Source organism: Setaria italica, chromosome III (assembly GCF_000263155.2).
Source record: "Setaria italica strain Yugu1 chromosome III, Setaria_italica_v2.0, whole genome shotgun sequence".
NCBI lineage: Eukaryota > Viridiplantae > Streptophyta > Magnoliopsida > Poales > Poaceae > Setaria > Setaria italica.
The window spans coordinates 2,840,203-2,864,254 of NC_028452.1; the positions used below are offsets into that span (position 1 = coordinate 2,840,203).

At 42.5% G+C, this 24,052-nt stretch overlaps 2 protein-coding genes and 1 long non-coding RNA gene across 7 annotated transcripts; 1 reads left to right on the forward strand and 2 right to left on the reverse strand.

Moving 5' to 3' along the window:
• Positions 1–195: 195 nt before the first annotated feature.
• Positions 196–2,744, reverse strand: LOC105913920. Its single transcript, XR_002676639.1, has 2 exons — positions 790–2,744; positions 196–639 (listed from the first exon to the last, which is right to left on the reverse strand). It is a non-coding gene; the product is annotated as an uncharacterized LOC105913920 (long non-coding RNA).
• A 638-nt stretch (positions 2,745–3,382) lies between these two features.
• LOC101772383 (exonuclease V, chloroplastic) lies at positions 3,383–6,191 on the reverse strand. Its single transcript, XM_004960288.3, has 7 exons — positions 5,648–6,191; positions 5,422–5,526; positions 5,094–5,215; positions 4,751–4,900; positions 4,331–4,484; positions 4,017–4,093; positions 3,383–3,865 (listed from the first exon to the last, which is right to left on the reverse strand). The coding sequence occupies exons 1-7, from the start codon at positions 5,927–5,929 to the stop codon at positions 3,658–3,660; spliced, it is 1,098 nt and encodes a 365-aa protein (XP_004960345.1). The 5' UTR covers positions 5,930–6,191; the 3' UTR covers positions 3,383–3,657.
• A 2,705-nt stretch (positions 6,192–8,896) lies between these two features.
• Positions 8,897–20,873, forward strand: LOC101773204 (E3 SUMO-protein ligase SIZ1). Of its 5 annotated transcripts, none has more exons than XM_004960295.2 (18): positions 8,897–9,235; positions 9,848–9,928; positions 10,202–10,244; positions 10,521–10,599; positions 10,712–10,877; positions 11,009–11,142; positions 11,966–12,034; positions 12,752–12,839; positions 13,165–13,240; positions 13,408–13,481; positions 15,069–15,179; positions 15,536–15,697; positions 16,072–16,176; positions 17,117–17,197; positions 17,278–18,475; positions 18,572–18,626; positions 19,201–19,550; positions 20,563–20,873. In XM_004960295.2, exons 1-17 carry the CDS (start codon positions 9,209–9,211, stop codon positions 19,226–19,228), a joined length of 2,577 nt encoding a protein of 858 aa, XP_004960352.1. In that variant the 5' UTR covers positions 8,897–9,208; the 3' UTR covers positions 19,229–19,550; positions 20,563–20,873. The 5 variants fall into 5 exon arrangements, with proteins under 5 accessions (XP_004960352.1, XP_004960349.1, XP_012700269.1 ...); XM_004960292.3 differs by having other exon boundaries at positions 8,898–9,235; positions 18,572–18,613; XM_012844815.3 differs by having other exon boundaries at positions 8,898–9,235; positions 10,715–10,877; positions 18,572–18,613.
• The last annotated feature ends 3,179 nt before the right edge of the window (positions 20,874–24,052 follow it).

Genomic DNA, 24,052 nt, shown 5'->3' on the forward strand with positions numbered 1-24,052 from the left:
CCTTCCTGTTTATAAACCATTTGTTTCCATTCCAAGGTGAATATTATGATATTCCCTCCATCCTAATTTTAAGCCAAAAACGAATATAATTTGGGACGGAGGGAGTATGTACTAACAATCCATTTACCCAAATTCAAATACCACAAAAGAACATTCCAGAAAGTGATTTCTTCATTATGAATGTGCACACCAAGTCAACAAGAACAGAATTCTATTGCCAATCAATAACATTTGAGTTACAAAGCTGCTCATGGAGTAAAATAACAATAGTTACATTTTTTTCATCCATGAAGAAAAAACGAACAAACAAAAGACTAAATGTAAGGCATTTCAAATATTGAAATTAATCACTACTTTTGGTTCTTCAGCTCAGTGTCAAATATTTCACCAAGCTCCAACCAAAACCAAATTAGAGCCTTTTTCTGTTAGTGACAACACCTTGAAACGGAAGCAATCATTGGGCATTTTGATGCAAATTTGCAGAAACTGCATTTCCACCTCTTCTCTTCAGTTACAAATTTAGGTTCCTGTGATCCTTAACAGAAGCTGAGGACTTCCTGGATTTGATCCTTGAACCATCTATCATCATAAATGAACTGGTATTCTTCAAGCAGGGAATGGTCTGCCTGTAGTTCATATCTGCACCAATAAACAAAGCATAAGGAAATCACGCTCCATATCTCCATGTAGCATTTGCAACAGGTCCAAAGAGTAGTGAATTCGCCATTCAGCAGTATGTACTGCAGGTTACTGTTGTTTCAGCTGTATAAGCCTGTAACTCATATTTACCTCAATAACAGCAATTTTTAAGACCGCGTTAGAGTATGGCAGGTAACCTTGCAATATTTCAATACATCTTCAAGGTCTGCAGGCAGAAACCATGTCACAACTCACAAGGACTATAAAAAAACGTTGTAGACAGTAGCATGAATATCCATACAGTCAGTCAGAAAATAAGTCTAGCATACACTTCCTTTATTTGTGCAGTTTCCTAGCACATGGAATTGAATGATTTCCCATGAATACACTGGCCGGTGAAATCACAGTAAATTGCCTGAGAACTATTAGAAAATAATACAAAGTTTAAAGGTGAGACATAGCACATTTGCATCGAATCCCAATGTGCTGATGACTGATGTACTGCTTGACATCATCCGAAAACAAGTAGTTGGGGTCCAGGCCAAAAATAGCTGCAGAAATTCTCTGCTGGAAATCTCTCAGCAATCAAATTGTCCCATAGATATTTGTAACACATCAGCTGAAGCCTGTTATACAGAGGTTGAACAGATAATCACCATATCATACAGACTTCAGATATGATATCATTCTACTATTTTTTAGCGTATACTACCACCTTACTGCGAGCATCACCATGGACACTCTCCTTTGATCTTCGATTTATCTGACCTCCGATGGATATTATTGGTAGGTTCACGCAGGAAAGCAACAAAACCTGCAGGTGGCCGTTTCAAAAATAAAACCTGCAGCAGGTGGACGGAAGCTTTCAGCATTCAGAGCAAGTCAGATAACCCAAATTCCTCCAGAATCACCAACTCGCATCACAGACGACTCTAGAAGCAGGCAGTGGTGAACTGGTGCTCTGCTCTGATAATTCAGTTTTGGTTAGTATCTGGTACATAGTGGAAACAGGTTAGATGGAGTTGGTGAGACTTGAGAGTGTTGGTCTTGTGAGATGGTGAACTATGAAATGTAAAGCTGGTGTGTTTCAGTCTTTGCAAGTGCAAATGTTCAGTTCGTTGTTGCAAATGCTGATTATCAGAGCAGAGCACCAGTTCACCACTGCCTTGGTAGGTCAAGAGCACCAGTTGCAAATCCTCTGTAGAGCCCAAGCCACCCCTCACAAAGAAGCAAACATGTTTCAAATATATCAGCAGTTTTGTATCCTGTTTTGAAAGATCTGGCATAAAAAAAATATCTTCATTTTCAAAGGGATTTTACAAGTCCATAGCCTTCTGAGCTTCTGGCCCCCATGCTAGTCATTCCTCTGCAAGTCTGAAGCTGACGAGATAGAGATCGGCAGTGTGCGTCTTGCATTTGATAATAAACTTCATGCTCGCCGTACACATGACTTTGTTTTCCCATCAGATCCTCCCACAGAAGAACTGCTGCTAATTTCTAGGCATTTTCTGGGAAATGAATGCATCCAAGTAGCAAATACCTTATGATAGAACTTGAAAATGTTACGTTACTGCAAACAATTGATATCCTCAAACAAAACAGTGTTGAAGCAAAAGAAATGAATGCATCATGGTCCGTGTAAATGTCCACAAGTAAACCAAATCAAACGTTCGCTGGACGCCCCCGCCATCAGCGTCCACCGCCGCCGGACGTCGCCAGCACGAAGCCACCGGATCGGGGGCACAATCTCGGCGCGGCACGGCGCACAGATCAAAGCAGCACGGCGGAGGATCGGCGAGGCGTACGCGTGCCTGGTTGCAGCGAATACGCGCGCTTTAGATCCTTGGCGCGAGGGAGGGGATGGATGGGAGCGAAGAGCTGGTGCTTGGGCTTGAGGAGGTCAAGGGGATAGATGCTCGAGCCTTGCGGTTGCAGTGCCGGACGGCGCTGCGGCCGGCGGCGGCGCTGCATCGCGGAGAGGAGAGGAGGGTGGAGCTGCCCACACGAAGACGACGGAGTACTTATTTGTAAATATCCAGGGGTCTTTATGCAAACATATCGGATCGCGATTAATAATCGCGATCCAAACTAGGAGTGTAAATGTAAAGTACTCACCCAGTATTTTCCGAAAACCCCCCTAATGTGGATATGCGATCCAAATTAGGGGTGTTATTGAAAACTATTTGGTCCGACAGTTTTCAGAAAACCCCCTATTCTCCAGGCCGGCGAGACGGCGGCCGACGAGGCTGCGGTGCCACCGGCGGCCGTCGCGATGCAACTGGCGGATCCATCCGCCGACAGAGCGCACCAAATACGCGGCTCCGGCGGCGGCTCCCTCGGGCCTCGGGCACGCCCGCGCCGCTGGCTCCGGCAACACGCCACCGTCTGTCAACTGGAGCGTGCTGCCTGACTGCTCGCCCTCTCCTGGTCCTGGACGCCACCATGGAAGACACAGCCGGCGGAAAGAGAAGAAGACCTTGTTGTATTTGTTGTGTTTCTCTAAAATAAATATCGATCCGTCACTAGAATCCATGATATTTGTACGCAAAAAGGTGTTCTATTTATGTGCGCCATATATTTGTTGTTGTGAAAAACCCTCTGGAATGTGCTACCCATTCCATTCTCTTTATTTGCTGTATCTCGCGCAAGAGTGACCATAAACCACTGTCTCCATTCCAAAAAAATGGTGAACATAATGATATGTACTAACAGTCCATTAACCCAAATTCAAATCCCACAAAAGAACATTCCAGAAAGTGGTTTCTTCATTATGAATATGTACACCAGGTCAACAAGAACAGAATTCTATTGCCAATCGATAACATTTGGGTTACAAAGCTGCACGTGGAGTAAAATAACAATAGTTACATTGCTTCATCCATGAAGGGGAAAAAGAATAAACAAAAGAATGAATGTAAGGCATTTCAAATGTTAAAATTCATTACTACTTTTGGTTCGTCAGCTCAGTGTCAAATATTTCACCAAGCTACAACCAAGTCAGAGCCTTTTCTGACAGGGTCAACATCTTGATATGGAAGCAATCATTGGGCATTTTGACGCGAATTTGCAGAAACTGCATTTCCACCTCTCCTCTTCAGTCACAAATTTAGGCTCCCGTGAACCTTGCCAGAAGCCAAGGACTTGCTGGATTTGATCCTTGAACCACCTAGCATCATAAGTGAACTGGTATTCTTCAAGCAGGGAATGGTCTGCCTGTAGTTCATATCTGCACCAGTAAATAGAGCATAAGAAAATCAGACTACATGTCTGCCATGTAACATTCGCAAAAGGTCCAAAGAATAGTGAATTCGCCATTCAGCAGTATGTACTGCAGGCTATTTTTGTTTAAGCTGTATAAGCCTGTAACTCATATTTACCTCAAGAACAGCAATTCTTGAGACCGCGGTAGAGTATGGCAGGTAACCTTGTAATAGTTCAATACATCTTCAAAGGTCTGCAAGCAGAAACCATGTCACAACTCGCAAGGATTATAAAAAACTTTGTAGACAATAGCATGAATATCCAGACAGTCCGGCAGAAAACAAGTCTAGCATACACTTCCTTGATTTGTGCAGTTTCCAAGCACATGGAATTGAATGATTTCCCATAAATAAACTGGTCAGTCAAATCACAGTAATTTGCCTGAGAACTATAAGAAGAAAAAAATACAAAGTTTAAAGGTTCATAGCACCTTTGCATCGAATCCCAATGTGCTGATGTACTGCTTGACATCATCCGATAACAAGTAGTTGGGGTCCAGGCCAAAATAGCTGAAGAAATTATCTGCTGGAAATCTCTCAGCAATCAAATTGTCCCATAGATATTTGTAACACATCAGCTGAAGCCTGTCATAAAGATATTGAGCAGATAATCATCATCCTGGCTTGTTCGTTTAATCCCCTCTCTTAAGAAAAAAGGAAGGAGGACATCTTCTTCCCACGTTTGAGTTTTCTTTTCCTTTTTTTTACCATTGTGTAGCTTAAAAAGATCTTACATACAGTCAGCAAGTAATGACGCTATGATTTGACAACGGGATACAGGCCAAAAAAGCATCAATACAACTTTGTGCAATTCCATTAAACGAATAGGGAAGCAACAGTAAGGGGCAAACCTTCCATTTCTTTTTTGTGCTTCTGAGGGAACTGTGGGCCTGACACGTGTCTTTGTATCTACCAAGATAGGTTGAAATGAAATGCCATCCATGGGCATTTGGATTTCATCAATAATCCCTACCATCCACGAACCTTCAACAACCCCAATCCTGCAGTGACATGATTTACAATCAGATCTACTAAGTAGAATGTTTCCTAAGATAGAAAGTTTCATATCTACACTGGAAACTGATAGTATAGCAGAGCATGTCCATCAGTACACAGTATGGTTATCCCGAAAAAGAGAAGTGCACTATATCAGTTTGCAGTTGCACAGAGAATAGATAAATTTATAGTGCTTACACTGGAAGCTCCCGTGTGATGCCCTCGAACATTAACTGGTTTGTTCCCATGATGAAGTTCATGAATTTTACTGCCCAAAATTCTTCCGCGGATTTAATGGTCACGTCCACTCTTTCAACAACCTGCTCCAAAAGGAAACAAGTCGTGAGATTCGTTCAGAGAAATTCTCCAAGGCAAAGTCATGGTGAAAAAGCATAGATTACTGCGTTGCTGCCTCGCAGGGGCATTATCATTAGTAATGGGATACATTTCAACTTTTCAAGATAGAACCGGTGTAACGAAGCAGCATTCCGCTTGGGAGAACCAGAAATGTAGGTCTCACTCTCACCTCTTGCTCGAGCTGCGCGTGGCGGTCCGAACCTGCTTTCATGGCCTCGGTCCTCTCCGGCTTGCCGTGTTCGAGCACGAACTCCATCTGTTTCTCACACCATTCCTGCCGCAGGGAAGGACGCTCACCATCAGAACCACTGGATGCGAGCACATCTGATCTGCCCTGCTTAGGAGAGTGGAGACAAGGAAATGCGAAAGGCACGAGCTTTGGGCGACAACGTTACCGTAGCGGTGATGTCAGTAACGGCGAGCGCGCGGCGCTCCCGGAACCGGGCGAGAAGCGACCGCCGGGGCAGAGGGGAGTCCTCAATGTCGCCGCCGGCGGCCGAGTAGGCCGCGCAGGAGAGCGGGGCGGCGGCGCGACGGGCGGCTGAGGAAAGGAGGGGGCGGGCTCCCGCTGCAGCGGCGGCAGCGAGCGCGGCGTCTATGAGCGCCATCTCCTCGTCGCTGACGACCTCCACGGGGAGCTCCTGGCGCGGCGCGGCGGAGGCGGGGGAGGAGTGCATCGGAGCCGGAGGAGGATGGGGGCCTGCCAGGCGGGACCAGCTGGCTCGGCCGGTTGGTTCGCGGCCCCGCAAGGCAGCGCTCCGCTATGACTGACGAGTGGGGCTCCGTCGCAAACCCCACGAAAGAGAAATCCTATCGTTGCGCCGCCCTTGCCTCCCTTCTTCCCGGCGGCCGGCTGCGTTGTCCTCCGGCAATCCACTACGTTCCCCTGTACAAACGGTATCCAGCAATCGAACTCTTCTATTCTTCCCAGTTCCCTGGTTCGAGATTTGCAGCTTTGCATATCCGGGCCGCATCCGTCGCGATCAATGTTTAGGCGGATATTGAGATATTTTCTTTTTTAAAATACTTTTTTTATAAAAAAGATTTTGACTTCAGAGATTCTCGTCAAATGATATCATACCATATTATTTGTAGCTGCCGCTTAAGATATCCAAAAGAACATGCAGCTTACAAAACTAAACGAAATATAAAAGGAATTAAAAAAAATTACCTAACAGCACAAGTAGTCATCCACAAATCTTTTGTGGCATGTATGTTACTCTATCTAATAAGTCATTTTCTAGGTTCATAACATTTGTTATGCATCTAGACATATTAAATATTAAATATGTAGGTGCATAGCAAAATTTATGAATTTAGAAAAATCAAAACGACCTATAATTTAGGACGGAGGAAGTATAATACTTTTTCTTATTTAATCGAAAACTCTGATTGAATAAAAGCTTGTAAATGTACGGGTGGTTGAAGGTACAATATAAACGTTTGTATACAAATCCCTTCCTTATTTCAAGTGAGAACATAACATGGTTTATACTGAATGTTTGACAAGAGTTAAATCCTAATATGGTTTGGAGTCCAAACTTACTTTACTTACCTATTATATATAGGAGAACATATACGCATGCACTGAAACATTTGCATATTAAGATTTAGGATATTCCCTTGTACTTAGGTGGATAATTATCCTTCACCACCTTCCTCGTTTCTCTAGCACATGAGGGCCACTTTCTTCTAGCAATTTCCATTCCACCGTGTTCTTATCATGAATGTCGACGCTCTAGTTAGGGTTCGAGGTTAGGATCAAATTGTGAGGTTCGAAATGGAGATCATCCAGACAGGGGAAGGCGCGCTCATCAACTAGGATATTATTGGTCCATTAGTGGAAGATTGTTGGGCAAGAGTGCTAGGCAGTAAGGTCAGGCAAACGCCTTGATTAGCGTAGGTGTGGCTAGAAAGAGGTGACAACGAATGGTGTTGATTGAAGAAGCGAGGCAATGACTTTATCACTGGTTGTAGATGATGGAAATGGTGGTGGTGGAGGGATGTGCGCTTGAGGCTATGGAAGGTGGAGCGTAAGAAAGAAGTATGTATACAGGTACAACTACATTATACACTTATTTTTATTCAAAACTCATCAAATACCATGTTCTAATTATTCACGTTTCATATAATCACACACACGGTGTGCATCGCACGCATCTTAGTGGTACTGCACGTATGCCATCTTTATATATATCAATATAGATCATGTTAAATCGAGTCTTCTACGTATGTGAATATTTTTTTTTTGAAATGAAAGAGTACAATTTGCGAGCGAGGTTTTTCTTGACTGTCAGCCTAGCCCATCCAAGGCGTGCCTTGCCCACGGTGACGCTCCAGGTGAAGACATGTGAGTAAGCAGCAAACCACAACGCGAGCGCGGCGGTACCCTGTAAGTAGGGTTGAAAATTCGTTCCGTCCCATTTTCTACATTTTACTAGTTCGTTTTTGTATTTTCAGACAAATTTGGATTCGTTACTGAAATACGGGATGACAAAATGAAATCAGGACAACACGGTTTAACTGCTATCCCGTTAATTTTCGTTTTTCCTACTTTTGGTCGGGATATCCCGTTTTTCCCTATTCGGTATATCCTATTTTTCTACATTGAAACTGTCAAATAGCAGGGAATCATGCCAACGCTGACCTCTGTGCTTGCTCGGCCGCCACCAGCGCCACCGCTCGGCTTCTCGCTCGCGCGCGCCGGCCTGCGTCGTTGACTTGTTGCCCTCCTATGTGCCTCCTAGACAGCTTCTTGCATTGTGGCCAGCCTGCCGCGCCTTCTTGCTCGCACCATGGGAGAAGAACTAGCAGCTAGCTACGATCTGCGGACGGTTGGAGGCTGCAGCTAGATGAGGGGGTGGTGGCCGGATGGAGCTGGACGAAGGCGTGGAGGCTGGCGAGAGCTCAGGGGTGCGGATCGAGGAATCGACAGGCGGCGGCGGTGGCCACTCGCGTGAGCATAACGCAGAGCTTGGCCTTGGACAACTCGGGTAGGACCGGAGGAATCGTGGGGATGACTAGATACAAGGAGATTAATATAGAAGTTTGTTAGGCCGGTGATTATGGACCTTTGTAGGTGGGTTGCTGACCATCATATTTTTTTTTGGTGGACACTCTATGTGATGTCAGCTAATTGAACGGGAATCTAGTCTAATAAATCTGAACGAGAATTGATTAATTATCACAAATGCTTATTTATTTAAGACTTGTGCGATTTTTCTACTACGGAAGTACTGAACTATTTCTACTGGTTATGTATTTATTGTATTCGCGTATAGAATTGGTAGGGTGAGCTGCGTACATCATGTACTTGATTCTACGGAGTTAGTGTTCCCATTTTACTCTTTCATATTTCGATCGTTTTCGACGTCTTCCCGTTCGAACACCGTAAGTTCGTGTTCGTTTCCGACCTTTCCGATTTCGTATTGAAACGTAAAAGTGAAAACGATATTAGGGTTATCCCGATCGACCTGCAAGCAAGGAGTGAAGCCGTAAAGCGCGGACGGGGCACGACGACCAACCCCCGCCGGCTGGGTCGGTCGCGGACTCGTACGGCCGCAAAAAAACCGGATTTGATAGCGGCCGATACGTCCGCCGCGGCGGCTGAATAGGAGAGAGAAACTCCCCTCCCCCGTCGACGAACCCGCCCCACAAGCACGCGCGACGCGAGAAGACGAGGTGAGAGAGACAGAGAGCGGAGAGGGGAAAAAAAAACCCAACACCCCCAGCCATCGTCGATACAAACGGAGGCGAAGAGATAGAGGCGTCGCCGCCGCCGCCGCCGTCGCCGCGCCGCAGCCGCCGTCCCGCCCGCCCCCCAATTCGGCGCTCCGATCGCCGGATCTCCTCGCCGGCGCCCGCTGCCGGCAGCCCCGGGGGGTCCCCGATCGGCCCCTCCCCATGCCCGTGCCCCTCCGCGGGTTTCCTCGCGCGGGAGCAGGCGGGTGGCGGCCATGGCGGACCTCGCTTCGACCTGCAAGGTAGGCGCGCGCGCGCCAATTCTCCCCCGATCTCCGCCGATTCCGCGCGAATTCCCCAGGGGGGCTTGGTTGGTTTTACGGGATTTTCCGCGGCCGACTCCGCCCCCGACCCCGCCACCGTAGCTAATTCTGTGACGATTTTAGAGGGATGGATGGATGGATTGTGGGAGTTCCGAGTTCCAGCGGTTTTGGTACCAGTGGCACTGGCACCTCGTGGTTTCTAGAAAAGAATGTGGAATTGCTTAGCCTGCCGTTTAGCTTGTTAGTCCACCGCCCACAGTAGTTCAGTCCTGGGTCTTGGAGCTATATGTGTTCTTAGGGGTGGTTCCGTACCGATTTAGCCTGCGAGTTAATTGCTCATGGATTGTGATTGGTAGGCTAGATTGGATCCCTCTGTTGCATGCTGCGATACTTACGTAAGCTACTCCAAGCTTGCTTACGCACTGAAATCTCTGTTCTTTTTAACTCACATGCGGTTCTAGAGTTGATAGTTCGCCTGTAGTTTTTGGCCACATCGATCCGACCCGAGAAGTCTGGTAGTCTGCTTCATGCACACATCATGCTATTGGATTACTCTTGAAGCTCAGTTGATCCTTTCCTTGTCCGTTGCAGGATAAACTTGCGTACTTTAGAATAAAGGAGCTCAAAGATATCTTAAATCAGCTGGGCTTACCGAAGCAGGGAAAGAAGCAGGTCAGCAAATGTTTTCCTTTTTTGTTTCCACTTTTCCTACACTTCGTTTCACTTCTCCGGGCATGTACAATTTCTACTGAATGGAGGCATGGTATGCGAGCCTCCAGGGCGGACTCGCAGTCTAGTAATAAATCATTGTTGGGCTTGTCTGCTGCGTACAACTCGCTTTGGTGGTAACAATGGTTTTGCGGAAAGAACTTCAATCAGTATTGCTATTTCAACTCAACTTTGTTTTTATTGTATCTAATCCATTTTCCTAATCGTTGATTACAGGACCTAGTCGACAGGGTGTTGGCGCTGTTATCAGATGAGCAAGGTATGCCTGTCTTTTCTGCATATGCCTCTCTATATCTTTGCCTTAAACTACTGCATTTTTCAATGTTCAATATTGGATAGCCTTTCTTTTCAGTTGTGCTCAAGCCATTAGGTTTCACATCTGTGCCATTATAATTCAGTACGGATCATTTCTAAATCTATCGTCGATCAAGACTTCTTTATTAGAGCATCAGACAGTTTGCATTTTCTTCATCTGAACTGTTAAGTTTGTTCTTTCGATGAAATCTGGTTCTTAAGCTCTATTTGCTTGTTGCAGGTCAGCGCCATCTTGGATGGGGAAGGAAAAATGCTCTTACAAGGGAGGCGGTGGCAAAAGTTGTTGATGACACATACAGGTTAGATTCCATATGTTTGCCAAATTTTCAGGAGAAAATACTTACAGAGAGTAGGTTATGTCAGATGAAGTTATTGACTTAGTTTCTTTTGATGCCTTGATGCTTCCTTTAGCAGGAAAATGCAAGTTCAATGTGCTCCTGACCTAGCGTCTAGGAGCCACAGTGGATCAGATTTCAGTCATTTCAGGCCCAAAGAGGAAGCCAATGACTATTATCATGTGGAGTCTAAGGTCCGCTGCCTTTGCAGTAGTACCATGCTAAATGACAATATGATCAAGGTAGCATATCCTTTTTTTTTCTTTTCATTTGAGAGGCACACGTTACGTGATACTATTTCTTTAACTACAACCAGTTTCTTTTGGTGTCATGTCCTTTGTTAATCTTTTATCTTGCATCTTGTTTTCTGCAGTGTGAAGATGCCAAATGCCAAGTGTGGCAGCATATGACCTGTGTACTCATTCCAGATAGGCCCACAGAGGGTGTTAGCCCTGAAGTTCCGCCTCATTTTTATTGTGAATTGTGCCGACTGAGCCGGGCAGACCCGTATGTCCTGTTATGACTTGTTTGGTTTACTTTGTTTCCCTTTTATTTTTCAAGAGCAGCTGTTGTGGTGCCCAGCGATAGCTAAATGTAGTGAATCAACTTTGCTATGGTTTTCTTTCTTGTATGGTTTACTGTTTCTTTAGAATATGATCTTTTTCACCCACCATGGGCTTCTTAGAATCCCCTTTTGTTCTACTAATTTCTCCACCTGTGATATAATAATCGATTTTATGGCCTCTTGTTCAACAACCCAGGTTACTACCACTAGGCTAGTGCTTGCTTGGTTGCCTGATGATGCTCTTAGTTTGATATGTTTTTTATGTTGGTACCCAGATGAATGCTATTGAATTTGCCATTTTATTTAACAGGAGTATGCTATGCACCTATCCTTTTTTAAATGTATATTTACGTATTATGTGATATGTGAAAACACTCATTCCTTAGGTTAAGTAACACTGTTATTTGTATTTGCCTGAGTTTATAGTGTGCCTATTAAGCGTCTACTTATCTTTGCTTGGGTTGAACACGTTAATGGTTTATTTCCTTTTGCAACAAATATGACATGAAAATGAAATAGTCTGTTTTATTGAAGACTAAACATCTAGGCGTGTCTAGTTTTTTGTGCAATTGAAGTTGCTATGCCTTTTGGTCAGTGCCTCAAATGTATTATGACCAAAAGCCACTGGTGAAACTTTGTAAATCTATTTAGGTTCTCTGATCTTGGCAATTTACTTGAACAGCTTTACTTAAAAGTTCTAATTGTTTACTTCTGGGAATTGCAATTCTTGTTTGCATTATTTAATTTGACCCTTTGAATTTGCAGGTTTTGGCTGACTATAGGAAATCCATTACTCCCTGTGAAATTCATGTCTTCTGGTGTTGGAAATGATGGGTGGGTATATACTGGAACTTGTTTTGCTTGCCATATTTTCTCTTACAGCTGTCTTACGTAATGTGCAATGTGCCTATTCTTTTTTTTGGAGGTTGTCAATACCCGTACTTTTATGTTTGTCATAGTTAATATTAATTTTAACTTTGAGAAGGAAAGTTGATGCTGTATTGTTTTCAGTAGTTAATTTTTAGCCATATGTATATCTATTATCCTCTTGCTGCTGTGCTAGGCATAAATATATGCTTGTTATACAGTCAACATTTGCTAATATCTCCAACAGTCCTATAGGGGTTACTTCAGTTCAGAATCTTTTGTTAGTCATTAAATTCCATCGCAGATTTGATAATCCTCCCTGTCTTGATAATTGTTGATACAGCATAAAACCGTCCATTAATATTAATGTGTTAAAATGGTTAGCACTAATGCTCATTTGTATATAACTACAATCTATTGAATTGGTGTTAGAATGTTCTACATCTTTGAAAGTACAATATTTATCATCTTTGCTTCTTAATTGTTAAGATTCATTATTAGTGTGTCTTGGCATCCAAATGCATGGGACTAAGGCCGTCTGTAGTTGTGTTTTGGCACATCTATTAGATAATAGTGTTTCATTGAGTAGACTTAACTATTCTGCTATTTAATTTGTATTCTGGATTGATGTTGTTGGGTTACTTATGCATAAATGTGTTCTTGTGAAACCTTTTATATCTCTAGAACAAGTGTATCCCAAAGTGTGGAGAAGACCTTCCAACTTTCTCGATCAGATAGAGAAACAATTCAGAGACCAGAATTTGAGCTCCAGGTTTGCGCTCTCTTCTGCAAACTGAATTTCACTTGCCTAGATCCTGATAAAATATTGCACACTTAATTATGTTCTTTCTGCAACATAACATGGAATTTCTTTGATTTCTCATGTACCCCAATGATTTATATTTCACATCATTGTGAACTGTGTGTACCATATAGACTCGAGCATTGCACATTGAGAACATTTGCTTCTGTAAAAAAATCATGATTCCATGGACTAAAGTTTATCATGTCGTAGCAGGAAGACACTTGAACACTCTCACTGGCTCTGTTGTACTGCCTTGTTAACTAGAGATTATGTTTGTGGGTCTGGTGGACAGGTTTGGTGCATTCTTATAAATGACAAAGTCCAATTCAGGATGCAATGGCCTCAATATGCAGAATTGCAAGTGAATGGTAATGTTCAAAGTTTTCTTGTATAACTTGGATTTATTGAAATGCATTCAAACTGAAAACTTGGCCTATATGCTGTACAGCTGTAGTTGAGACACATACGATTAATTTACATCGATATCTGATGAAATTAAGGGATTTTCAGTTTGATCTTTGTTCCATTTGTTCAGGTATTCCTGTACGAGTAGTGACCAGACCTGGTTCGCAGTTACTAGGGATAAATGGACGGGATGACGGGCCACTGGTGAGTTAATTCTTACTTTGTCCCACTGGTAGGATCTAGATGCTGGTTGGATGGCGATGTTGTACTAGCCTTTGTTTCCTTGGAGGATGTTTTTAACCAACATTTCCGTCATCTTTTGATCATCAGGTCCTGTTCTGTTTGGTTCACTTACACCTTTAAAATGGATTCCCTTTAGAACAGAATATAAGCTTGTTTTTCATCTATTTGAAGTATGAGCTATGCTACGCTTCTGGTTTCTGCTGTTTTGAGGTCTCCTGTGTCTTGTAGCATTCTTTATAACTGTATGATACACTTATTAAGTTCTGAGCATACTGGCATTCTCAGACATTTAGCTACATGTATTTTGGCACTATACAGATTTCACTTAGTTTTCTTGTGCTTTCCTGAAGCCTGGAGTTATAAGTGTCGAAAAATTGCCTTTTTTTAATAAAATAGTGCAAGTTCATGATTCATAATGTATATCTACTCATGGAATACAGGAATAGTTACTTTATGGGAATCAGAAAATTCAAAGATAGGGACTGCTATATAAACTGCTTGCTAAGATACTGTATCACAAGTTCTTTCTAATCAGTAAAGCCTTGGAACCCTGTGTAGAATCGAGACTTGGTTGCATTTACAAAAGCAGCATGCTATATCAATTGTTAAGCAACTCTTCATTGGCTGAGTTGGCTTACTCATCACTACTTGGGTCAGATGCACACATTTTGGCCAAACCATCTACAGATATCAATGGAGAAGTTACAATATAGTACTGCTTCTTTGTTTCCTGTTGCCCCCACACTAGTTGCCAGCTCCAGTCCTGCTTTGCACACATGTTGCCAGCTCCGATCCTGCTTTTTTCTACACAATGTTTGTCATTAACTAGTGAAGCACATGGTTTACTTGTGCATGAGGCTGGGCATATCATGTCACTCAGAAGTGATCTGCTGCATGTGAGTGTGTGACAATGAGATTTATGGCCCAAAGAAGCTGTTTTTTTTGGCATAAATTGTTGTGCCTTGAATTGGCTGGGCTCACAAGTTTATATTCGATCATGGTACCCTGCATCATAGGTTTAGTAGGATTGTAAACCTAATGAATTGGATATGCAAACCATTGCCATACAGAATTGGATGCGCAATCAACAGCATCATGTTCCACGCAATAGTTAAACACCATTTTGATGGCACTATAAGCCATACAGAATCGGATATGCAATCAACAGCATCATGTTCCACACAATAATCTAACACCATTTTGATGGCATTATGATAAGAGATCATTTTTCACCATAGACGTAATAGTACATAGCCCTGGTGTTGATGTGAGGCATGTCAATGATGCAGTAGCCAATTTCTGGTTTTATCATGAAAGTTCCTAGTGCCAATGTAAAACATGCAATAAGGCAATATTTAAGTTAGCACTCTTCTATCTGTATCTGACATTCAGAGATATGAAGCAATTGGGTGTACGTTTCTAGTGGATGAAGCAAAGTTTCACTTTCGTAGTTTAGTTTGATCACAACATTGTATTACTTAGAATTTTGTTTCCCAAGTTCTCTGTTCATAGGTTCAACTTGTCATTCTTGTGTTTGCCCATTTGCAGGTAACCACATGCAGTCTAAGAGAAGGAATCAATAAAATCAGCTTATCAAGAGTTGATACTCGAACATTTTGCTTTGGAGTCCGAATTGTTAGGAGGAGGACTATTGCTCAGGTTGTGTTCATCTGATTTGCTACTTATCATGCAGTTGAAATGATTTATGGTATTATGTGATTTCCTGTTTTATAAGTAGTGCCTATATATTGACAACTTTTAGCTTGTTTCATGTTTAATATTATGTTTCAAACTTGAGTAGTGTAAATTATGTTAATTATGTGTTATGGACGAGCTAACCAAATGGGTGGAAGTTTTATGTATGAGTATCACAGTATCAACAACAGTTTGTTAATAATTCTTGTAAAAGCTCGCGCTGTTTTTTAATTTTGCTGTTTTTTAATGCTATGGCTAGATCATACCTATTACATTATTTACCATACCTACCCTCCTCTGACACTATTATTGATGTCCAGGTATTAAGCTTGATCCCAAAGGAAGGTGAAGGGGAGTCTTTTATGGATGCTCTTGCTCGTGTCCGGCGCTGTCTTGGAGGTGGAGGTGCTACAGATAATGCTGATAGTGACAGCGATCTGGAAGTGGTTACTGAATCTGTTACGGTCAACCTTCGTTGTCCTGTGAGTTTTCTTCTGCAGATATCCTTTTTTGTTGTTGTAGTTTATTTTTTAAAAAAAGGTGCTATCAGTACCATTTACCTTTTCCAGTTTTCTCTTCATAGGTAATTAGGTAATAGCAACCAGCCATGTTCTACCAGGGTTGTTGTTTTTGTGCTCAGCTAGCCTAGTAGTATTAGGAAAGAGTTGCAACTATTATGTACTAGTACATAGAAGCAAACATAAGCATTGTCATACGTGCTCTCCTTGCCAGCATATGTTTTCTGGTGGGCTATAGCTGGCATGTTGAGCTAAGCTTATGTGATGCTTTTTATTAGTGTGATTTGCAGTATTGGAATTTTATCTAACTTTTTTCCCAAATACATTTTATTTTTCAGAATAGTGGATCCAGAATGAGGATTGCTGGAAGGTTCAAGCCTTGCGTTCACATGGGTTGTTTTGATCTTGAAACTTTTGTGGAACTGAATCAACGCTCTCGCAAGGTCAGAATTTGTGCCTGCAGAAGCACATCCAAATTTATATGTGCTGGCCTGTTTGAACATCTGTCCTAGCGGTGTTTTGGCCGAGGCCAGGCCTAATTTCTGCTTGCGCAATAAGAACATGGACCGGTCCGTAAACTTAAGTCAGAAATACCCCTAGATGCTATTAAATTGTATTGTTTTCTAGTAGGAGATGTTGGCCCAAACACTACCGAAGATACACGCAAACACACTTGTTTCACGCAGAAACATATACTACTTGCCGCAGCAACTTATCTGGAACTGATCCACTTGATCAGCTCCTTCCAAAGTGCCTATAGGTGCCTCAGGTTAGCCTACAAGCTTCTGGCTACAACAACAACTACACTCCAACCTGGGCAGTCCTCAAAGGCTACCTGCCAGCCAGCCAAACACTCTCTTCTTGAGTGTGGAGAGAACCACCAGACCACTCTCTTTGGTGCTGCTAGAACTCACAAGGGAGTCTATCCCTTCTCCTCTCTATTTATAGCGCTACTACACAGCCATAGTGGCTTACATGCCAAGGCTAAGGCTTGACTTGACTAGACTTGGTTCCTAAGGCAAAGACTAGACTTGGACCCTTAGTAATTTACATTTAGCTACTCAGCACTACTAGTCAAGATTACTGCTAACAAGAGATACAGTGTATTAAGAAAAAATGCTTTATTAATAATTTCATGGGCTTGATCAGGCCATGCTTGAGATGCATGCAAGGCTAGCCAAACTACGCTATTCCTGAACAGGTCTAATGTTCATGAATGGAGTAGGAAGGGGTTCTTTGGCTCTTGTGTAAGATGAGGGGACCATCCTTATTGCCTTTTATATCATGCCACTTCTGATGATTGAAATGATCATGTTTTTCTTTCACATGGTTTCATATTTTGTATCCTACCTCCCTGGTTGATCCTTTCTTACTTCTGTGCAGTGGCAGTGTCCAATATGTTTGAAGAATTACTCTATCGAGAACTTGATGATTGATCCTTATTTCAATCGGATTACTTCTTTGGTTGGTCTTTGCCACACATTTTCACATGCCTTTTGCTAGAATGTCATGTTTGTTCATTCCTTTTTTCATTTTGGATGTAGTTGCGCAATTGCAGTGAAGATGTTAATGAACTTGATGTTAAACCTGATGGGTCATGGCGTGTGAAGGGGGATGCTGCCACCAGAGAGCTATCTCAATGGCATATGCCTGATGGTACGCTTTGTGACTCACAGGAAGATACAAACCCTGGTGTGGAAAGTCTTAATGAATTCAAGAGAGAGGGTACTTCTGATGGACATAGAAGTCTTAAACTTGGAATCAAGAGAAATCCAAATGGAATATGGCAATTTAGCAGTAAGGCAGATGACAAGAAACCTTCTGTGGTTGGTAATCATATCCAGAACAACACTGGGTTTCCAGCACCAAACGCTATGATCAGTAGCCCCACTGGGAGTTACAAAGATGGAGAAGACGCAAGTGTGAACCAAGAAGGGGGTGGTATTCAATTTGATATATCACTGAACCAAGAGTTTGACAGTTTTCCTCGTAACTTTGGTCAGGCATACAATACAGAGGATAGACAGCAGCAGCAGCAGCAACAGAATGCTGCAGATGTCATTGTTCTTAGTGATTCTGATGAAGAAAATGATGCTATTGTTCGCCCGCCAGCTGTCTATGAAAATACTGCTACAAATGGCAACAATTTTCCTTTTGCCACTAATGGTGCTAAATCTGGATATCCTGAAAGATACCAGGAGGATGCTGGCGTCGGTACAAGTGGCCTTGGTTTATTAAGCAGTAATGCTGGTGATTTTGAGATAAATAACTGGCAAATGCATTCTTATCCACAACCAGAGCAAGGGTTCCAGTTTTTTGGGACTGATACTGATGTTGCCAATCCTTTTGTTGCTTCACATAATTCCTTTAATATTGCACCAGAAGACTATTCTCTTGATTGTAATGTTGGCATAGAGGAGCCGTCAGCAGCTCACGATATTTCAATTATCCGGAACAGTAATGAAATGCATGGAAGCTTGGTTGGTAACCCATTGGCTTTAGCAGGCGATGATCCATCTTTGCAAATTTTGTTTCCAAGTCAACCTTCCACTGTTCCCCTTCAGGAAGAATTGAGCGAGCGTGCTAATGCTCCAAATGGGGTCCACCCTGATGATTGGAGGATCTCTCTTACACTTGCGGCAGGTGGAGGTGGCAATGAAGAGTCTACAAGTGTTGATGGTCTACAATCACAGCCAAAAGTTACATCTAAAGAGGCAGGGGTCGAGCCTTTAATTGATGCTGGTCTGTCTCCCTTTTTTGAATTTGATTCTTTCCTTTTTTGTTATTGTTTTGTTCCTAAAGATAACGGTTTACTACACTTCCTCTTCTTTTTGGTAGCCCGACAACCATTTTCAGGATCATCATGGTCAACTTTTCAAGGCAGGCATCTTAGGTCATTTTTTTTTCCATAGAAGATGTGCAAAGTCTGATATTTTAAAACAAATCCGCGAAATTTATTGAATTCCCTAGTCACTTACTGGGAAAGAATTTTATCAACTTCAAGAATCAGCCTTTGATTACTTTTGGGTATTAGCTGCCATGTTGACGCCCCCCTTGCACTCAACATGATGTCTATATGCAAACTTATAACCTTGAACTGAATTTAATCTATACTGAATTTTCTGAAGATTTTCCATTTGTTACCAATTTATAATTGTTTAGCATGTGGACTGGTAATATCTGTAGGCTGTGGAGCATTACAATTTGCTGTGCTTGCACTTAAAACAGGTTCAATGATTCAATAATTACTAGAATATAAATAACTATGGAGCTTTAATGCGAGTCCATATTCTTTAAGCTGAATTTGTGGTATAAATTGAACGTTGATATTTTGAGTTTTTTACCTTCTAATTATTGCTGCTGCGTTCTCACCTTTGCCATTATACATGACATGTAGCCTTCAATTGTACATGTAACAGATTTGCTGGTTAATGTTATTGTTGTAACATTTTTGTTCTCGATTGCAGCTTCTGTTCTCCCAAGCACGAACAATGACAGATGCAATGGAGCGAATCTAAATCCAAGAAGGATTGAAAATATATTTTCTCATCCTCGCCAACCGCGGTCTGTTAGGCCTCGCCTGTGTTTATCATTAGATACTGATTCAGAGTAGCTTGGACAATGCATTGGAATTGCTGGGTTTGCTATTAATTTGGCAAAGTTGGCTTCCAGAATCTTGATTTTTTACTTTGGAGGGCTATCAGGTTATTCTGGTTGATACAAAGAGACACCAGTGTGGATGCTTTGTTGCCTCAACCTGGTGAGATCCAAGTGTTCTATACGATCCAAGTGGGATCTGCATAGAGTTCATCTGATGGTAAGGATAGGCGATCAGCTCTCTTTGGGTGATGGTTATAAGTTACTATATTTTATGAATTATGTTGCATTTTGTGAATCGACTGGTTGAGTGGTAACTAGACATGTTTAACACAGCATTGGTGATGGCCTACAAATTAAAAATAAAGTAGAGCTGGATAAATAAAAGTAAACAATAGCCGGTGGTACGATCTCATCACCAATTGAATCATCATGACCTAGGCTAACAATCTGGCCTCGAGACTCGAGTTTATTTTCATCTCTAGAACCCCCCCCCCCCCCCCCCCCCCCACCGCGGTTAATCCATTCTTTCATACTTTGTTTATTGCTGCTTCCATTCAGTTTTATAAGGCGTAGTGTCACGACTGGATTTATATTATGTGAGTTGTGTCACGACTGGATTTATATTATGTGAGTTGTGTCACGACTGGATTTATATTTAAAATCAATGCTAATGATATGATTTTGTAACTATTAATAAAACTTTAACGGTATAATTTACGGTCAAATATCAGTCTTGCACGGTTTTAAACTATGCCTGGTAGAATGGAGTATTATTTTATTTTAAATTCCCACAAAGATATCCTGGTTGCCCTTCCTTTAATTTTTCAATTTGTAGTGCAAATTTTATTTGTAAGTACAGAAATTGATTGCGACATCATCTTGCGTTATTCCAATGTAATTACCGTTTAGGACTGGAGGAGTCACGAATAGATGGCATTGCCTGATTGGAGGGTTTTGTATAGAAAACAAACCATGTAGCTCATGATTACAATATAGGTGTAAGCTGTGCCTGTCCATCTGCCTTAGAGGCAAAACTGTTAGCACCTGACTTGACATTTATCTAAATAGTAGGCTTTAACTGTTTATGTGAAATATGTTGATTCAAAATAGTTGTCTGATTGATTGTTTAGCATGAACTGAACCAAATGAGGATGCCTGTAGTTTCTTTTGCTATTTTGATGTTCAGGTGATGAAACCATGTGGTAACCGGTATATTTTCTGTATGCCAGGTTGGTACAGGATATTTTCTAACTGGGAGTGAAGGCTTAATGTGGCTAGCGGAGCAAGTTGTACATTTTTCCTGACATTTACTGGGTATAAGGAATAGGGGGGGCCATCGGTTGGCGCAAGACAAATACATGTGAATGTTTGTGTGTACCATCATTGTATTTAGGGTTTGGGTGCTAATTTAGATTGTTTATTACCCTGATGTTTGATGGAAAATAAATTATTCCTTGAAGTGGCGGTCAATAAACAGAGCCCTTCAGTTTTGACTTGGAGCTGCTGACCGTTAATATGTTTTGTGAAGAGGTTTTGTTCAGCTTAAGCTTCCGCGGAAGGGCAAATCAAACCAAAGTCATGGTTAGCAGAGGAATCAGCTTGCTGTGGAACGAGCATGTTGATGATTTTTTGTTTTTGATCTCCCAAATGGTAAGATTTGGCTTTACATCATGCTCAGATAGAGGAAATGTTTTTGGGTGCTCGTTTCTCAACATCACTGAACTGCGCGGGGTGGTGCCACAATATGGCTGTCTTTTCATTGGTCCGATACTCGGTTTACTCGGGGTGCACTGCAGTTGCGCAGCTTATGAAATTACTAAGCTTGTTTTTCCAAACATAGGCGTTCTGGAGCATCTGCTGCTACCCATACATGTAGTTTTGTGAGCAAGGTCTGTCAGTTTTGTAAAGCCTAATTGTTGGAGCTGGCAGATAAATCATGGTCCGACCTGGGAACGGTGCGCCTAAGGCGTGCTTGAATAGTTGAATGTGTGGCAGAATTGACGAACATACGTGCATCTCTTTGATATCAGCTTGAGTCGATTGGTCGACGGGCAGGGAGGCCTCACCGGATAGAATGTCCTTGATGGCTGTTGCCTAACCGTCCCATCCAGGCAAAGGCCAGAGCCATCCAACTTGCACCTAGTGAGGCGTGGAAGGCAGCCTCGCGTTGCAACAGGGTGATTTTAGACGGTGCAAAATTAAGTGTGGCAGAACTGAGAATGTTTTGCTCTGTCCGGTGCTTTGTAGCCATCATCCTCAGTTGCCACTGCGTCTGTCTAGCAAACACTTCCTGTCGGTTCCACGGCCCCGCCGATCCGTTCGACTGAAAACGAGGAAATCACTCGGTGCAAGACTTCACCATGGTTACAGGGCAGGGGCCGGCTGGGGAAAAACGAAACCTACCCTTCATCAAGTGAGCAGATGCTACTCCCTCTTTTTTGATTTATAAAGGTATAAATGCATATCAAGATTCAATTCTTACAATTTTTATCAATAATTTAGTCAATTTTTTTTTGTAAAATGTAAAGTTGAAATGGTTGGGTTTGTATAATACTCCCTCCGTCTAAAAAAAAAGCAATTCTAGCTATCTATCCGGAAGTGTATGTCCATATACATATCTATAATTGCATTCGTTTTGGGACAGAGGAAGTATATGATAAATGCATGATCAAAATATACTTTAGGAAATCATCCTTGAACCAATCCATGAGCAGAAGATTAACATTTCCTTACCAAACTAATGGCAAACTAATTTTGTGCACGAGTAAAAATTGAAGGTTTTTCTGGGGTTTGGGGGGGGGGGGGTTGGAGGGGTGTAGAACTCCGCCACTTATGGTGGATTTCCCTCAAGAAATATAGTAGCAGCGCCGAACCCAACTCCCACCTCTCCAATAACACCTCTTCTTGTGCATGGAACAAAACTTGTGGAGTCTGCTTAGATCAGCTATCTAAGCTAGCAGGTGTTTTGTGCAAAAATGTCAAATGGTCTTCCTTTTGGCCCCAATGCACAACTAATATCTTAGTTATCACAACATTGCTAGGTTAAAAAAACTTTCACTTCTATTTTTTCCTTACATTTCTAACGAACATGACTTTATTAAGTCATAATTTGTGATTTTGGTGATTAAATGACAACATAGTCGTTGGGACTAATGGTTTGTCAAGCATGTACCTTATAAGTTTTCTTGATCCCAAGTATGCAAACCAAACCATGGCAAGGTCCAAGTTATGGTATTCACGTGACCAAGCCATTGTATCTAGGATTATTCTATGATATTCAAGCATCCAAATGACGGTATCTTCAGTGTGCAAATGGTGGTATTCAACTCAGAAAATTTAGTACTATCGGATGTTCCAATGGACCATCGGAGCAAGCGTCGGAGCAAATTGGTACAACTGGAAAATCAGCTTGAGTTGCAGCAAGAACCGGATGATCCAACGGGTGGTTTTTTAGTAGCGTCGGAGCAATTCTTGGAGAAGGTAGAAAAAGACTTATAGCACCGGATGATCCGACGGTCAGGAGTTGGAGGCGTTGGATGAAGCATATTACTTTGCGAAGTTCCAGAGAGGTTTCGGGCGAAACTCCTTCAACACTGGATGTTCCGACGGTGCATCGGGTGAAGCATCGGATGACTTTTGGATGTTTCAGTGAAGAACTTAGGTGCCGGGAGGCCAACGGCTAGTTGCACCAGCTATTCCGATGCATGTCAAAACAGACCATCGGGACATCCGATGGTATACTTTAACTAGCCGTTGGAGCAACGGCTCTTTGATGCCTTGGGCTATTTATACCCTCTCCACTAGCCCATTTGAAGTTGCTAGAGTGTGCAGGAGTTCATTGGAGATCAAGACCCATCAAGAACACATCCAAGCCACCAAAAGTGCTTAAGTGATTTGTCAAAGGCTTAGCATAAGCTTAGAAGAGTGATTAGTGCTAGGATAGGTCTAGAGAAAAGTGAGTGCAAGGTGTGCCTACCTTGTGATCGGTTCAAAGAGTGAACCACAGCTGTACAAGGTGTGCCGACACCTTGGAGCCTTGGTGGCTTGCCGGCAAGTCTTTGACCCTCCGGCTTGGTGTGGAGCGACGTCGACGACCGTGTGCGGGGGGACGTGGAGACCCCCTTCCTTCATGGAGAAGCTCCTTAGTGAAGACGGCATTAAGGTGACCGGGAAACTTGACGTGAGCCTTAGTGGCCAAGCCTTTGTGGCAAGTCAAGGGGTGTCCCGGAAGAGACTTGGTGACCGGAATCAATACTCTTGTGTGAGTGCTTCAACAACTTTGACTAATGGTGGCTTAGTGCCTACCGATACCACGGGATAAATCATCGTGTCAAGAGTTTGTTTTCCTTCATCTCCTTCTCTTACGTTTCCGCATTACATTCTTGCAACTTGTGTGCCTGTACATTCTTAGTGTAGTATTTTGCTAGGATTGGCTCTAGGTTGCAAAACTTGTTTTGGGACTAGGGTTTTACACTAGATCAACCATAGTTGCACATCTTAATAGCATGATCTATTTTAAGTTTGATGCAAAAGTAGTGAAAGCTATAGGTTAAAATTTAAGTTGCCTAATTTAACCCCTCCCCCTCTTGAGCTACGAGCACCGATTCATTTCCAAGTGCTTCTCTCTAGACGCGATGCTGGACACACACGAGCACCTGGAAAATGTTGAGGAAATTTGGATGCAAATATATGCTGCGAGTGAGAAGCAACATTTTTGCT